General features: G+C 38.1%; 2 protein-coding genes across 2 annotated transcripts in view; both read left to right on the top strand.

Annotated features, from left to right (window-relative positions):
- Positions 1 to 322: 322 nt before the first annotated feature.
- LOC149502435 (uncharacterized) lies at positions 323 to 2,233 on the top strand. The gene has a single exon (XM_089729363.1). The coding sequence runs from the start codon at positions 323 to 325 to the stop codon at positions 2,231 to 2,233; it is 1,911 nt and encodes a 636-aa protein (XP_089585489.1).
- Positions 2,234 to 2,945: 712 nt separating this feature from the next.
- The window catches only part of LOC149502433 (uncharacterized), a 37,097-nt gene continuing 23,696 nt past the window's right edge, over positions 2,946 to 16,346 (top strand). The window contains exons 1-2 of the mRNA XM_089729431.1: positions 2,946 to 3,802; positions 6,215 to 6,495. Of these exons, the coding sequence (XP_089585557.1) occupies positions 3,466 to 3,802; positions 6,215 to 6,495 (618 nt within the window). The 5' untranslated portion in view covers positions 2,946 to 3,465. The remainder of the gene's footprint in view (positions 3,803 to 6,214; positions 6,496 to 16,346) is intronic.

Here is a 16,346-nt window from a genome sequence, read left to right as displayed (position 1 = left end):
TGGATATTTGGATTTGCTTTTCTTCGTGTTAACTGTTTATTAAGAAGAGATTTGTTTAGTTTGCTACTTTAAAAATTAATAACATTACCAACCTATACCTGCATACGTTTGAAACTATTTAGTGCAACATCATAGATACCTACTTAATATTTAAAATGTAGGAAACAAACAAAAGAAACGTCAGTAAAATTAAAACAAAGGGAATAAACACCCATGCATATACAATAACGACAGATATATTTATAGTAAAATAAAGAGAAAAATAATATTTACTAGTACGTTTACCATTTTGAATAAAGTAATAAAGAACTACGCAATTACAATGGACCAAGTTAATGATACCTCTTTATTGTTTGGAATTATAAAGCAAGTTAAACAATTTTATGAAGTTCCCATAATTTATATCACTAAAAGAGATATCTCAGATGCAGTGTTTAAAACCATGTGCGGGATCCGTGAAGCTGTGCAAGACGGCTCAAAGGACAGAGTGATTGACGCAATAGTTGATCTCCACATAGAGTGGTTACGTGTTATTGATGAAATTGAAGTATTCAAAAACGATATGCATAATATTTATCCGAAAGACATTTTGCAATGTGTATCATTTACAATTGATGCCATGTCGAATCGCTTGAAGTACTTTAAAAAGTACACTGAATCTAATCGCGCATCTTTATCCAATATGGACCAAGCTGACCTTATTTCTGAAATAGAAATAGTAGAAGCCATGCATAAAGAAACCAATGAAGCCCTTTTAGAAAAGAAAATTTGTTACGGAAACTTCACAGGAGTTGAAGAATTTCAAATTAAATTGCGAGAATCGACCGATGAACTATTAAATTGGGTAGATAAAATTTATGATGGATTTGCCATCGAACTGAGTAACCATTTAAATTTCAACGTACCCCACTTAGTCAGTGATTTAACGAAATCTTTGCAGCAAATTATAGATGACATTCAAACTTGTAGAGTACCGTCAGCTCAAAAGCTTTTAGATGAATTAAAAGAAAAAGGAAAAGAGCTAGCCTCAATGATACGTTGTACCGCTGGTCATGATGTAGAGATAAGTAAAATTATCGAAAAAATCCAAGTGCTAGATGAACGTATAAAACGACTAGAAAACGAACCAACATCTGCAGCGGTTATGGCATTGACGCATAAAAAAGAATATTTGGTGAAACGATTGTCATCGTTGGAAAATTTGAAAACGACTCTAAAAACTCTGAACCGCAGCGCAGAAATATCAATAGAAAATGTTGATGAGGAAGAATTGTGTATTTGTGAAGATTTTTATAGATTACGGATTTTTAATCATGCCTTACCTCAAACAGAGAGAGAAAGATTAGTCACTGAATTATGCTATTTCTGGGATGTGGCAGTTTTTGGAGAACACACGCGTAAATCAATTATTTCAATTTTGAGCGCTGCCGATGTGAAAGAAGAATTTACTGATGAACTAGGCAATTATTACGTTGATGAATATAGTCGAAAAATATACAAAATCTCCGGAGATTCAATACTTTATCAACCAAATGAAAACAATGAATTAGTTCCCTTATCGGATAATAAGGAACATGTATTTTTTTATGATGAATGTGGGCGATACTTTTTAGATCCTCAAACGAGAGAAAGAATTTACAAGGCTCATGAGAATGCCAGTGAATATATGATGGATTCTACAGGCGTTTTACTCAAAACCAAAGAAGAAAGAGATGGAGTTACATATTATTATGATACTTGTGGACGTTATTATGTTAACGACGACGGTAAGCAAATTTATCGAGACGAAGATGCTATGAGCGAATATGAAAATGATGGTCTCGGAAATTTGGTTCGCATTCGAAGTCAAGCAGAGATGTTTACTTTGTGCCCTGAAGATGCACATATCACAGAGGATTCAAAGTATTTAAAACAAACCGTGGGCCATGCTTTGCGTGTTTGTATTGCGAACGTTGTCTCACTTCAACCGGCTGATCCCATTAAATGCCTATCATCCTTACTTATAAATTACAGAAAGAATGTTGAAATGAGGGAAACTCAAGCCAGAGAAAACGAGGAATTAAATATCGAAAGAGAAATTTATATAGCTGAACAAAAAGCAGCAGCAGAAAGAGCCGCTGCCGAAGCTGCACTATTGACACGAGGCGCTAGCGAAGCAAGCTACGATTCTAATTTACTAAACTACACGGCCCTGAATCCCACCGATGCATCTCGTGCCACGAGCACAAATTAGTTTATTTGTAGCTGTTGTAGTCCTTAATCGAAATTTTAAAAATATCTGGTTTTCGTTTGTTAAGTACTTAATATAAAAATTTGTCTTTTATAAGGATTTTTATATTAGTTCAGTATATGGCATTTCTGTAGGAAGTACGAGGCGATTTCCTCTGCGGTGAAGTTTTCGGGCGACTTCAGACATGCACTCTATCGCGCTGTACGATGGCAGTCTTACAGAGCTGTAGTTCTACAGAACTACTGTGGAAGAGCTACTGGTTGGCAATGTATCACACTTTCGAGCCACCTGGCTGGTCTAGCAAAGAACCCCAGATCACTAGCGCCATCGCCATGCCGTGATGGTCGACGTTGAATCGTTTACTATCACCTCGACGCATCCCCAGCAAGGCTTCTTTGAGTGAGCTACGCGTCTGGTCGTAGAGTTGACTGTAGGAATCTACATTGCCTGCGTTCTGTCTCGGGCGGAAATCGGGCGCTGAGTGAAAGTATAGTGGAGTCATTTGGTGGGTCGGTCTCTACTAAAGTGTTTGTTTAAAATATAATTTTAATCTTGTGTATTATAAAATGTTTTTTAAACAATCTAACATTAGTTTCATCTAAAAAAATATTTTTCACTAGAATATGTATAGGTAGTAATAGGTTAATTGGCATAAAATATTTTTATTATATGGGCTATGTCTCTTTTGCCTATCCCATTAAAGTGAACAAGAACTGTCTATGGCAGTGACTTCAGTTTGTGAGACATATTTTGACAGCTGATAATCGGCCATTTGTGAATTTAGTAAATTTGCTATCTATTTTGTGAACTTCATGCATTTACTAGGATTGGAAGCTGTCGAACTGGGTGCTTTGTTGATAGTTATTGACATTTTCTCCGGTGGGTGTCTGTTCAATACAAAATTAACGGACAAATAAATGAACTCAAAACCAATTTAAATAACACCTGTTATTGATAGAATTAATCGAACGTAGTAAAAATAAATTCTAGTGCGCGCGTACTTCCTCAAATTATTAATCTTTCGGATCAAGGTTCTTCAATAATTTAAGTAAAGTATCATGAATAGCTCCAAAGTGTGTTATCGTGTATGGAGTGTTGTCATCACGTGCGGTTGTGTACGCGGATGCTCGCTTTAGTTTGTCAGTTGGTATTCTGCATACAGAGTGTAGTGGCGACGCGGTGTAAATATTAAATCGAATGGCATTTTTGGTAACAGTGTACTAGTTGGTGTGGAAATGGCTCCGAAACCGCCGCCTCCTCCTGGTCCGCCGCCGCCGCCCGGACCTCCTCCTCCTCCCGTGTTTGGAGGATCTAAAAAAGGCGGTGGAGCCGACGACAGAAATGCGCTTCTAAGTTCTATTAGGCAGGGCGCTAAGTTAAAAAAGACCGTAACAGTGGACAAAAGTGGACCATACATACCAGGGAAAGTGAATAATGTACCTAGCGGAACCGTGGCTGGAAACGGAGTGAAGGCTCCTCCGCCAATGCAGAATGGAGGTGGTGCACCTCCTGGGCTCGGTGGATTGTTTGCTGGGGGAATGCCAAAGCTACGGCCTACAGGGAAATTGGCAGGTAAAATATAAAAACATATTATTAAAACATAGTCATCCATAAAAGAGGCACAAGGTTGGATGTTAAATTAACATTAAATGTGCACATTTTTTCTCAAAATGGATTTAATTTATAATAGACTAGGGACCCGCCCTCGCTTCGCTTCGGAAACTGTAATTTATTATTGATTTCTCCACCATTTAATGGATGTTATTATGCATATAAACCTTCCTCTTCAATTACTCTATCTATTTAAAAAAACCGCATCAAAATCCGTTGCGTAGTTTTAAAGATTTAAGCATACATAAGGACAGACAGATAAAGGGACAGAGAAAGCGACTTTGTTTTATACTATGTAGTGATGTATAAATGCAAATATTTTTATGACAACATTATTGCTCAAATGTTATGGTGATTGGGACTTCAGAATAAAAGACAAAATACTTATACACAAATGCTTGCAAAAGCAGTTTATGCAAAAATTATGTACCAAGAGCTATTATTAACCTAGTTTATTTATGTGATAAGATATAATAAAATATCTCATCAATAAATATGCATAAGTAATTTGTCCTTAATTTTGATCAATAAAACTGAAAACTTGTTGAAAACACCTATGAGGTCTACCAGATATTGAAAATGTTTAAGTTTTGTGACAAAATTGACATGTCAATAAGTATGTTTCAGTAAAATACAACCACTAGCACAGTGTCCAAATGTTGATAAATAACACCATAAAATCTATTGAATTTTTGTAAGTCAATGAAATAATTAAAAACCTCATGTAAATTTTCTATTCAAAATGACCATGACCATGAAAACTATAAAAAGGTCAAAGAGTTACAAATAGTAAATACCGTATAAACTAAAGAAGCAATATTAATTGTGTCCACAACTTGAATAAATAAAAGAAAATACTAAACTTCAAAAATTCACTGTAAATGATATATTTTTAGTTTGTTATTAGACAGAGTCCATAGTGAAACTCATCTGTAACAAGTTTCTCTTTGTATTGCATTCAATTAGTATACAAACAGCATATTACTATTACAAATATGTAAATTTTTGATACATAATTGCGTGTAGCTGTTTTATTATAGTCTGCAGTAACAATAGTACAAGATACAAAAAAGGCTTCAGCTTAGAATCCCATTCCACAAAGTGGAACTTCATATTTGCTATAAATGCAATTACACATTTATCAACATTTGTGTATGATGTTAACTGTCACTTCACTGGCTTGTCACAAAACATTATTACAATACTTTGGGCAGTGTGCGTTACAATTAACCTTCCTAATTTTATAAATAAAATAAGAGAAGTAATTAAATGTTTAGCAATTAAAAAATTTGGTAATCCACAAAAAAACAGCATTGAAATAATTTGGTCGGCATACAAAGATTTTGTTTACAATAAAAAAAAACAGGCAGCAATCCTTGTTCTGCAAATAATTTTGATAATGGTCAAAAATTAAATCTTAAATAGTCCGCTTAAAATAACATGTTTTCTTTTTATTTATTTATTTATTTATTGCTTAGCTAGGTGGACGAGCTCACAGCCCACCCGGTGTTAAGTGGTTACTGGAGCCCTATAGACATCTACAACGTAAATGCGCCACCCACCTTGAGAAGTTCTAAGGTCTCAGTATAGTTACAACGGCTGCTCCACCCTTCAAACCGAAACGCATTACTGCTTCACGGCAGAAATAGGCGGGGTGGTGGTACCTACCCGTGCGGCCTCACAAGATGTCCTACCACCAGTAAAGTGAGTTTGTTTAATACACATTCAGTCCGCAAAATAACTATTTGATCAGCAAAATTTCATGATTGATCAGCAGAGAAAACATGTCTATATATAATGTGTTTGATTGGTATGCATATTTAAAGCATGATGACCAAAATAATTAATTGGATTGCGTTTTTTGATGAAAAATCGACAATGTGCGTTAAAAGTGCGCGGAGTAACAGCAGGTACGTGACACGAGGAGCCAATCGCGTGCAAGTTTTTTTTTTATTGCCCTTGTAGGCAGAGGAGTATACGGCCCACCTGATGATGGTGACTCTCCACAGTCGAATGGTTCGCAAGACCCTCTGTCTATTTTCTCTCTCTCGCTCTTCCTAAATTGTATCTTTTCTCTCTAGCCGTAACGAATCTGTCGCGAGTTAAATTTCATCTCAACGCGCCCAAAGAAGTTTCACTTCAAAAAAGAAATCAAGCTGTTTCAAAAAAAATTGTTCAGAATTCCGACAAACCTACAATCGTCTCATGGTGAAAGACCATCATTGCCCTTGGAAATGATCAATGGCAGAGGACAGTCAATCCACTGTCTAAAAATAATTTGATCCCCATTATCAATTTTTTGTTGTGTAGTTGTGGTCTTAAGAATCTTGATTACTGGTTTATTTTTCAACTCCAAACCTTTTCTTTTACTAGGTTCAACACCAAATGGCCAAGTTAGGACAGATGTTCCAAGGCATCCCCCACAACCGGCACCCTCACCCCAAAGATCTCCAGAAAAGACAAGACCCACAATGCCATCTCCAGGGGCTAATGTCAGTGCCCTCTCAGCTGTCATATCTGGTACGCTAGCAGCCCGAGAACTAATCAGAGAACGGGAGGCCCCTGTTCACCCTGCAATAAGAAGACAGACTAGCGATATAAAGACTAGGGGACCACCTCCACAACCACCAGTACAGAAATCAGCAATGCCTTTGGTAAGTATTCAAATATACGCACGATTAATTAGATTTCTTTGCGGCACTGTTTGAGAGTTCTATGTCATCTAATCATTTTCAACTCAGCCACCATCTGAACACCTAAATTGACCTGAAACCACTGCATTCACTCATAGATTGTTACAATTAGGATCTGAAACTCTTCAAAGATGTTTCTCGAATGCTATATTGTTTTTTCATATACTATTAAGCCTGTCTACCATCAACTCGCGTAAGCACATTTTTTACAAGTTCATGATTGAATCCAAATAAACAGTTGTTCTATTAACGGCTAAGGACACTGTTATGATTAAATCCCGGTCACCGTTTTCGACGAACCCGTCGAATGCGACGAAGGGTTTATTGTAAAAATTTACGACAGCCCACTGAGTTTCCCGCCAAATCTTCTCAGTGGGTTTGCAATTCCGATCGGGTGGTAGATTCAGCGAAGCTAGTGTTAGCAAAGTCGCCAGGCTGAGCCCCGTGAGCTCATCCTATACGTCCGGTGAAGGACACAAAGGCTAGGATAACCCCACGAGGTTACCAGCATCAGTTAAAAAAATATATTGATATAGTATTACTGTAGGGTGGCCTCTGTAGTTCAGTCATGAAGTGATATGCGCCCACCACGAATTCAACACACATCATTATTTTACCTGATTTGTTTGTTTCAATGAAGTCTGGTTATGTTTTTTCAAGAAAATAATAACACTTTCGAAATCCTACAGTGTGGAAGAAGCATTTCACATATGAAAACAATTTCTGAATGTTTCATTTACTAGACCGGCCAAACCAATCAACGTACAGACTAAAATTGAAGAAAGATATGAGTTTTTATTCTCATTTAAATAATACTAGAGGGTTACCGGTATTTTCTTTGTTTGATAAATTGTATTTTTTTTAAATTATATTTAAATACGAATTATATATTGATATTATATTATATTCTTTATTATTTTCTTTCCACAAAAAAAAAGTTTATGTTTAAGTTGATTATCGATACAGTTGATTATTGAAAACACGAATAAAACAACATTTTCTGAAAATAAATCGTAGCTAGATCGATTTATCGCCCCGAAATCCCCTGTATACTAAATTTTATGAAAATCGTTGGAGCCGTTTCCGAGATTCAGATTATATATTATTTATATACAAGAATTGCTACTTAATACGAGTTCAAGAAAAACAAATTCTTTGTTTTTGGATACATTTGGGATTGTTAAGAACAAGTTTGGACTAACTGCTTAATTCAAGTAATAACAAACGCATTTTTGCTCTATAATAACGGCAAGTAGTTGCCATTCCAATGCAAATCTAACTTTAAACGAATTACTCAAGGTGCAAGATACGAGTTTGCGTTCTGTGCGCTTAGTGCGAGTTTTTTAACGTTCTCGTCGCGTAAAAGTTAACTCAAATTTGTATGGAGTTGGAACGTTTGCCGCTAGGGGCGCTGCTCCAACTGTAACAAATTTGAGTTAATTGTTACGGTATCGAGATCGTTAAAAAACTCGCACTAAGCACACTGATGTCTATCACTAAGCAGTAACTTAGATAATGCGCGAAATGAACTTAGAAAGACAGTGTGTTGTAAAAACTGAGACTTAGAACTCGTGTCCCAAGGTGCGAGGCGGCGTTTACCTTGTTGATGTCTATGGGCTTAAGTGAACACTCAACAGCGGTTGAGCCGAGAGCTCGTCCATCCAACTAAGCAATTTTTTATTTTTATTGCTTAGATGTGTGTACTAGCTCACAGCCCACATTTTTTTTTTTTTTTTTTGGTCAGGAGAAAATCGCCGGACTCCCACCCTCCACTGGGGATGGGGGGTGGGGCATGTCGGAGTCGAACCGACTAAAACCTCCTGTCCCTCAACAACCAACGTCCAAACCTCGCATGAGACAGAACTCATGAAGAGGCAAAGGGAGGAAAGTGAAGCGTTTAGTGCGGAGCACATCTCTCTCATCACCCTCCCCCTCGGGACGCCAGGCCAGCGATCGTCGGCGCCACGACCACCAGCCCTCTCGGTCGGCAGGTTGTCCGAAGCCCGCCTAGATGGCGCCGGTTTGAATGGGTTATCCTACGAAATACCCCGCTGGGTCAGAACCAGCGTGGGTCGAGGATAGCCGGCCTTCCATCACCCGGATGCTCTTGCGTAAAACGCGTGCAGAGCAGCTTGCACGTCGTCTTCTTAGGCCCCCTTCGCCGGGCCCCAGACCGACATATGAGGGGGACCCGAAACACTTAGAGGGCCAGGGCTTGGGCGAGATCCGCCTCCCTGGCCCCCGCTCGACGGCGGCGGGCTTGTGCGTCTCTCACGCGCCCCGCCGCCTCCTTCTGCGAGATGGTGCACTCGCAGAAGTCGAGCATCGCCTTCCACGACTCGTCGTCGCCGAGCATCGATGCCACAACACTCGGCAACGACAAGTCGTTTCCTATTTTTGCGACGAGGACACGGCGCCACCCCTCCCATGCGGGGCAGGCAACGAGCGTGTGCTCCGCCGTGTCCAAGTCGCAACTACAATGGTAGCACCCTGCCGTCGGCTCGGCTCCGATCCGGTGCAGGAACTCACCGAAGCAACCATGCCCAGTGAGCACCTGCGTGAGCCGGAAAGTGAGGCGTCCTCTGTCACGATTCACCCAATCCACAAGAATCGGGCGAATCGCCTCGACGGTCCTACGGCCAGCTGAAGGATCGGCCAGCCGCCTGGACCATGACTCCAGCACGGACCGCCGAGATTGGGCCCTCCGCGCTCTGACCACACTGGGGCTGGGACGCGCCACGCCCCGGGCACGAAGGTTAGCCCGCCACTGATAGTCAGCAGCGAGCGCCTCCGCCTCCAGGACCCAAGGCGGCGTCCCAGCCAGTACACACGCCGCCTCAAAAGAGATGGTGCGATAACCACGGATGACCCTGACCGCGAGCCCACCTGGTGTGAAGTGGTTACTGGAGCCCATAGACATCTACGACGTAAATGCGTGACCCACCTTGAGATATAAGTTCTAAGGTCTCAAGTATAGTTACAACGGCTGTCCCACCTTTCAAACCGAAACGCATTACTGCTTCACCGCAGAAATAGGCGTGGTGGTGGTACCTACCCGCGCGGACTCACAAGAGGTCCTACCACCAGTAAAGATCAAAGATCACCAATTAAGGCGGGATGTTTGAAAAATAACATCAGTGACGTTAAATTCAAATCAGAATTTGTTGGTATTGTGTGTTTTACTGTTCTCGTTGGGCAATACTCCGCATTCCGTTTGAACTTTTATTGTGCACAGCTCATCGTGAACGGCATAAGGTATGACCTTGTACCTATATTTTGCTGAATTGTACATACATACATTAGGAAAGTCGATGTTTTTTTCTTTCTTTAGAATCAAAGACATTAACTGCAAGAGATTTACCAAATAAACAAAATCTCAACACAGCCCTCGCGCAGTACAGTAAAGGCAGACAATATATCTATACTCTATACTAATATATAAATCTACAGTGGTTTTTACGGACGTTTCGTTATAACTACTGAACCATGCATCCGATTGACTTGAAACTTAGTATCCATGTAGAAAACACATGTACTTAATGGATAGGCTAATATTTATATGAGTGTTGGACTCCCCACACCAGTTGCGGGGGCGTTAATGATGAGAATCTTTGTGGGGATGAGAAATAATAATGTTCATTTTAAATGTCCAGCGAAGCGGACGGGTACAGCTAGTTATGTATATTATAATAAATTACATTATAATACTATTTAATAATTAAACTGTTCATAATTTACTTTAGATTTGAGGCATTTGCTGATAACATTGCAATGAATCTTTGAACTATTCATAAATATCGATACGAAAAGAGATATCGAATTTCTGAAAATGTTTTTTTCTCCTGACGCGAATTCGAATGGATTATCCTGAACCCAAGTCCCGCAATACAGTTACCGTGGAGAAGTCTACCGGCAGAAAAATACCGTATATACTGTTTATAGTAAAATTTGCTCGAAATCTCTTAAACTAGTTTGGTGCTCAGTTAATGTTCGTAAAGTTTTTTGGCTGTAATAATAACAGTGAAAGAAAATGAACAGAGCGAATATGAAATGCATGTAGTACGGTGTCATTTGTGTATTTACTACAAAAGTCCTCTGTACCTCTATATGGACTGAGATAAAGCAAGTAAAAATCATTTTTTTTCCCGCCCTATTCTACTGATCTCGGAGGGTCATGCTAGATTCACCGAGCCAATAGCTCACGGGGCTCTCAGGACGTTGCTAACACTATCCCTAGCAAGAGCAGGGCGTCGCAGAATCTACCACCGGATCAGAAGCACAATTCACTGAGAAGATGCGGCGAGAAACTCGGTGGAAAAAAAAATACGAACAAATTCGTTCTTAAATAGTGAAAAATAACAACACATTGTCTCCCACGTTTACGTGCAAAAATGTTCTTAGCGGGGATGAAGCGGCCACATGTCTTAAAGCTTGTTAAATACGAACGCTGTGGGTGGGGCGGTCGTGAACCGTTTTGGTAACATGTTTATATTAAAAACAAAAACAGACGCGTTAACCTGTCCGCGATTGAAGCAACGCGATTTTGTTCTTAAACCTTTGGGAAGGGAGCCGATTTACGTGAAACCTACACACAGATTACGTTCAGTCTAGTTGTATAGTTGAATTTAATAGGACTATTGGTTGCCCGGTTGTCGAAATTCGACTATAACTATTATTAATAGAAATTATAAGCTTGAACATAATCACAGATTTCGCCAAGACTACTACACTATAGACAAATAATATTAAAGATAAACAATATTAACCTATTCCAATTTGACCACAGACTTTAAGCAATAACAAAAGTTTGACACTGTCATATACATACTACAAAGAGTATTTAAACTCGTATGTGTGTGTATCAAATACATGGTAGTGCGTGTAATGTTTTTTTTTAATTGATTTAATGTATTATTAATACATAATTTAAAAAAATATCTTAACATTCTGCACTTCTTCTCTATATTCTCTTTAAGTGTGGGTAATCTCATACTCCTCCGTCTGCGCAATTTTCGTAAAAAGGGGTACAGAGTTTTTGCTTCACGTATTAATATATATGTCGGCTGTCGGCACACGTCAAGGATGGCTGAGCGGTAGCTTTCGTCATCACTCGTATTCGATTGAACTCAGTTTAGTAAATAAAACTTTTCAATAATAATTAGTGAAACTCAACACACACAACTTTCACAATGACAGGATAAACCGACAGTTTCGTTGCACATACCGACAGACCGACTGACTGACTGTCTGACACGAATGCCACGACTCTGTCCACGTACCGCCATTTTATAACTGTGGCGTTACGGAGTCTACCCTTCATTTTGTGATATTTATCAAAACAACATTTCATCATTTAAAATAATAATCAAAACCACCGTCTTAATATTACTAAAAGTCGTCCACCACGACACGGCCATTTTGTCACTTTGACGTTTGTGTATCGTTGATATTCCGAACTATTGACCCGGATGCGACATATAGATAGTTTTAGGTTAGTTTTTATACTGTTGATTTTACTGTCACTAGAAATTCTAGAAGACTAGAAATTCCCTAGTGTTCTAATAGTTACATGCTCACCTTATTTATCACATTAAACTATCCTCTGATTCCTATGAGTATAGCTGTGATCGATACGATCCGGTTAGAGGATCTACATTAAAATAACCCGTCCGGCTAACCTTAGATAGACGCTAGAACCATATCCACATACCATATCCACCATTTAATTCAATAACAGGAACCATATCCACATAGAATGGTTCCTGTTAATAAAGTTTTCATTACGATAATATCATTTTGAATTAAATGGTATGATCACGTGTATATAATTGTCATTATATTATCTGAAGCTTAGAATAGTTTACAGTTTTTTTGGTCATGGACCATTCGTTTTTGCTTCGACACTATTCCTTAAAATTATATTCACGACTCGTGAAAGCCGAAGAAAATGTTATACTATTATCATTATATACTAATACGCCTTAGACTGTCGTCAAGTGTAGTGTGTAAAGGGCGCGGCGTCCTTAAAAGATTTAGATGAACTGTGTGATAGGACATGCGAGAGAAGGGTTTGAGTGTAGAAGTGACGTAGGATAGGCATGAATAGAAAAAGAAGATATGCTGCACCGAACCCGCATCTTGGGATAAAGGTAAGAACAAGAAGACTGCTCGCGTCTCTAGGTTTTCAATATAGGCTACTTTTGGTGCAGGCTTAGGGGGTCATTAAATTATTTAATTATAAAAACATTACATACAATTGATATAATTAATTTGAAAAATTCAATGGAATATTCGGTTTTTCGTATAGTGCTGAAAAAGTATATTGAATTACCATTCCAATAAACACATGCATTTCGTATTAATGGTAGCACGAAATATAGAATTGTTTTATTAAAAAGTATGCATATGGCAGTGTTGTTCCTTCCGAATTGTGGAATAAACAAAGCTATAATGCAGTTAAAGGAGTCGTCGTCCAAACAAAGACTCTGGCAAGTCGTACACAAGCAAACCGTTTTGGGAGGGAGCCAAAAAGTCTGACTTGTTCCAGCCTATTTACATTTAGGTCTAAATCGTGACGAAGCTACTGCGGCTACGCGAAGATTGTGAGATAGGAATAATAGCAGACGCATAAATAAGAGAAAACCCCTAACTTAGACGAAAACGTGATTCTGAGAATGTGTTTTTTTCTTCAAACTTGCGCCCTACACAGCGACAGTAGCGTAAAGATCTTTGGTCACTGCTTAATAATGTAGACCTGTTTTAGTCATGTCCATTCTAGTCTTGTCATTCTAGTCATATTAACAGGCCTAAGTTTCTTGCCAAAGCTTCTCAGCGGTGGAACTGCATTCCGATCCGATGGTGGAGACGTGATCAAAAGCGCCTGTAAAAGCTTACTTGTGTGAAAAACATTGATTCGCTTTATCGGAACGTAAATATGGTATGCAACTTAAAATAATTTTGCGGTTTAAGATATAATTTCACAACAGCCATGTCTGATTTTCTGTGTGACATAGAGGCGAAATGTCATGCCGAAATGCATCTGTGGTGTTTGTGTAGCAGATAACAGTTAACGAACACATTAATTAATGCAATTTAAAGATTCATAAAAAATTAAAAAATTGGTGCGCGTGCAACTTGGTGCACGTGAATGAAGTGACACTTTTTTGCGGTGTCTAGTATTGTGGTTTTCTTAATTTTTCATCCTTAAATCAAATTCCTCTTGTAATAGGGTATGCCGTATATAAGATAAATTACCTAGCTCGCTTTGTCCATTCCCTCTCTCCACGGTCGAGTGGTTCGCGAGACGCTCTGTCTATTTTCTCACTCTCGCTCTTCCTGAATTGTATCTTTTCTCTCTAACCGTAACGAATCTGTCGCTAGTTAAATTTTACTCTCGAGGCGCCTAAAGAAGTTTCACGTAAATAAATAATAGTTTAAAAAACTAAAAAAAACACTTTATATAAAATTCAACTAAAAAACAGAAAATAAATTTTAATAAATTTATATTGAAAATAGTGTAAAAAAAATAAATATTTTATTTAAAAAAAAAGCTTTTATTATGATTTATTATGTATTCATTTTTTAGTTGAATTTAAATTTTTTCAATAAATTTTTTTCAATTTTTTTTTAAATATTGAATTGTCATCGGTACTCGATAAATCTACAAAGTTTGAATGAAATCTGGCCGTTTAAAGTGGGTCAAAATCGCGTCTAAAGGAGTCAGTTACAAACATACATACATGTGAACCTAATATAAAGCGTGGAAAAAGATTTTAAATCTTTTTTTTTAACAGCTGCCCGTTTCTGGATTTATCATGGCAATCTAAATTACGATAGTTGTAATAATAATAAGTGAAGATGCCCGTGAACTCTAACTTCACTCGATGCGCTTTCTATTATATAATTTCCTAAAGCAAGATACACATACCTACTATAAAACCGTAATAATATTGTAAGTGTGAAAGTTTGTATGTTTAGCTATTTATTGCACGTTCACGTAAATATGACTAAACGAATATAAATGAAATATCACACAGAAATAATGTATAATCTAGATTTATATATAGGATTATTTTTTAACATGGTAAATGGCATGATAAATATGACTGCTATATTTGTTCCGGATTGTGATGGTTTGTGTATTACTCACCAAGCGGCACTGTATCAATAAATCAATTGGTTTATAGATGGTGCGACACAGGCAACTAACTCTTTATCCTGGGAAAACGCAATAATATATTTAGTCACTATCACATAGTATAAAACAAAGTTGCTTTCTCTCTCCCTATATCTCTGTGTATGCTTAAATCTTTAAAACTACGCAACGGATTTTGATGCGGTGTTTTTAATAGATATAGTAATTGAAGGATATGTATAATAACATCCATTAAATAGCGGAGAAATCAATAATAAATTACAGTTTCCGAAGCAAAGCGAGGGCGGATCGCTAGTTCTTGCTAAATTACAAATTTTCCGCGGCTGAAACCGCAGGTCCTTTGTCGATGTCCAATAAACTCTGAAGAAAATTTTCTTTTTGTATCCTTCGAGCGTCAGGCATACCTACAGGAAACTGATTTCGGTCAGTCTTGTGTTATGAGTTAACAAGTGCTATAAAATGTAGCAAGGTTGTGAATGGGTGGCATTGGCGTGCATGGATGCGGGCTTAATTGCTGCATTATCTATTTGAGAACACCTAAATATTTTTGCAGTCGTATTTAATAGTTTTGCAAGCAAACGTATCTATTTTTGAAGAAAACGAAGTAATTTTCTAGAATTGAAAATCCTTAGCAAACTCTGATCTGCATTAAAAAACATGTTGTTAAGCCACAAAATACAAAAGTTTCAAAGGCGGAGTTTCGCGTTAATAACTGTAACTTAATTAGATAAAGACCCAAAATCCGACTATATTTAATCTGGGTGATTATATATAACTTGGTTAATCGGGGATTTCGCTGAAAGTATATAGGCTTTGATGCGTTCATCATTAATGGCGTTGGTGCGTGGAGTAATCTTTCCACTAATCTGGGTGACTTTTAAGATTGAATCCGATGAGGCGGTATTAAAAAAAGACGTCGTATGATTTTGAAATAAGCTTTGAAAACTATGCATCTAACTATCTGCCACATAAATCTGCGAAGCACTGCCCTTGCTGGGGCTAATGTTAGCACACTCGCCAGGCTGAGCACTGTCCACTCGCTTAAAGTTTAGATGAACTTAGTACAACCCCTCGAGGTTACAACGGACCTACCGTTGAAACCTCCAGGAAAAAAATAAGCAAAAAAAAAACAAAAGAAAGGATAACTTTTATCGTAAATTGTATCCTTATCGAAAACGGCTCGAAGCGTTTTTAATCTATCGATAAGTATCGTAGGTCGAAGACTACAAATACGTTTTTAACAAAGTACTTTTAATGTAATAAATTTATTTTCATTTAAAATGTACAATAATTATTCGCAAGATGTGTGGCTCAGAGGAAGGGTGAGTGGAAAATTACATACATATTTTTGTCGCATATTTATCGAACACTGTAATTTATGGTTTCCGTGACGTAGGTTTTTTACTGGTGGTAGGGCCTCTTGTGAGTCCGCACGGGTAGGTACCACCGCCCCGCCTATTTCTGCCGTGAAGCAGTAATGCGTTTCGGTTTGAAGGGTGGGGCAGCCGTTGTAACTATACTGAGACCTTAGAACTATATCTCAAGGTGTGTGGCGCATTTACGTTGTAGATGTCTATGGGCTCCAGTAACCACTTAACACCAGGTGGACTGTGAGCTCGTCTACACATATAAGTAATAGAAAAATAAAAAAACCTAG

Source organism: Bombyx mandarina, chromosome 08, assembly GCF_030267445.1.
Source record: "Bombyx mandarina strain Sakado chromosome 08, ASM3026744v2".
Lineage (NCBI taxonomy): Eukaryota > Metazoa > Arthropoda > Insecta > Lepidoptera > Bombycidae > Bombyx > Bombyx mandarina.
This window is presented reverse-complemented; position numbering and strand designations above follow the sequence as displayed.

Bases quoted from the DNA above. Each gene is read 5' to 3' on its own strand.
- LOC149502435 (XM_089729363.1), top strand. From the start codon at position 323: ATGGACCAAGTTAATGATACCTCTTTATTGTTTGGAATTATAAAGCAA.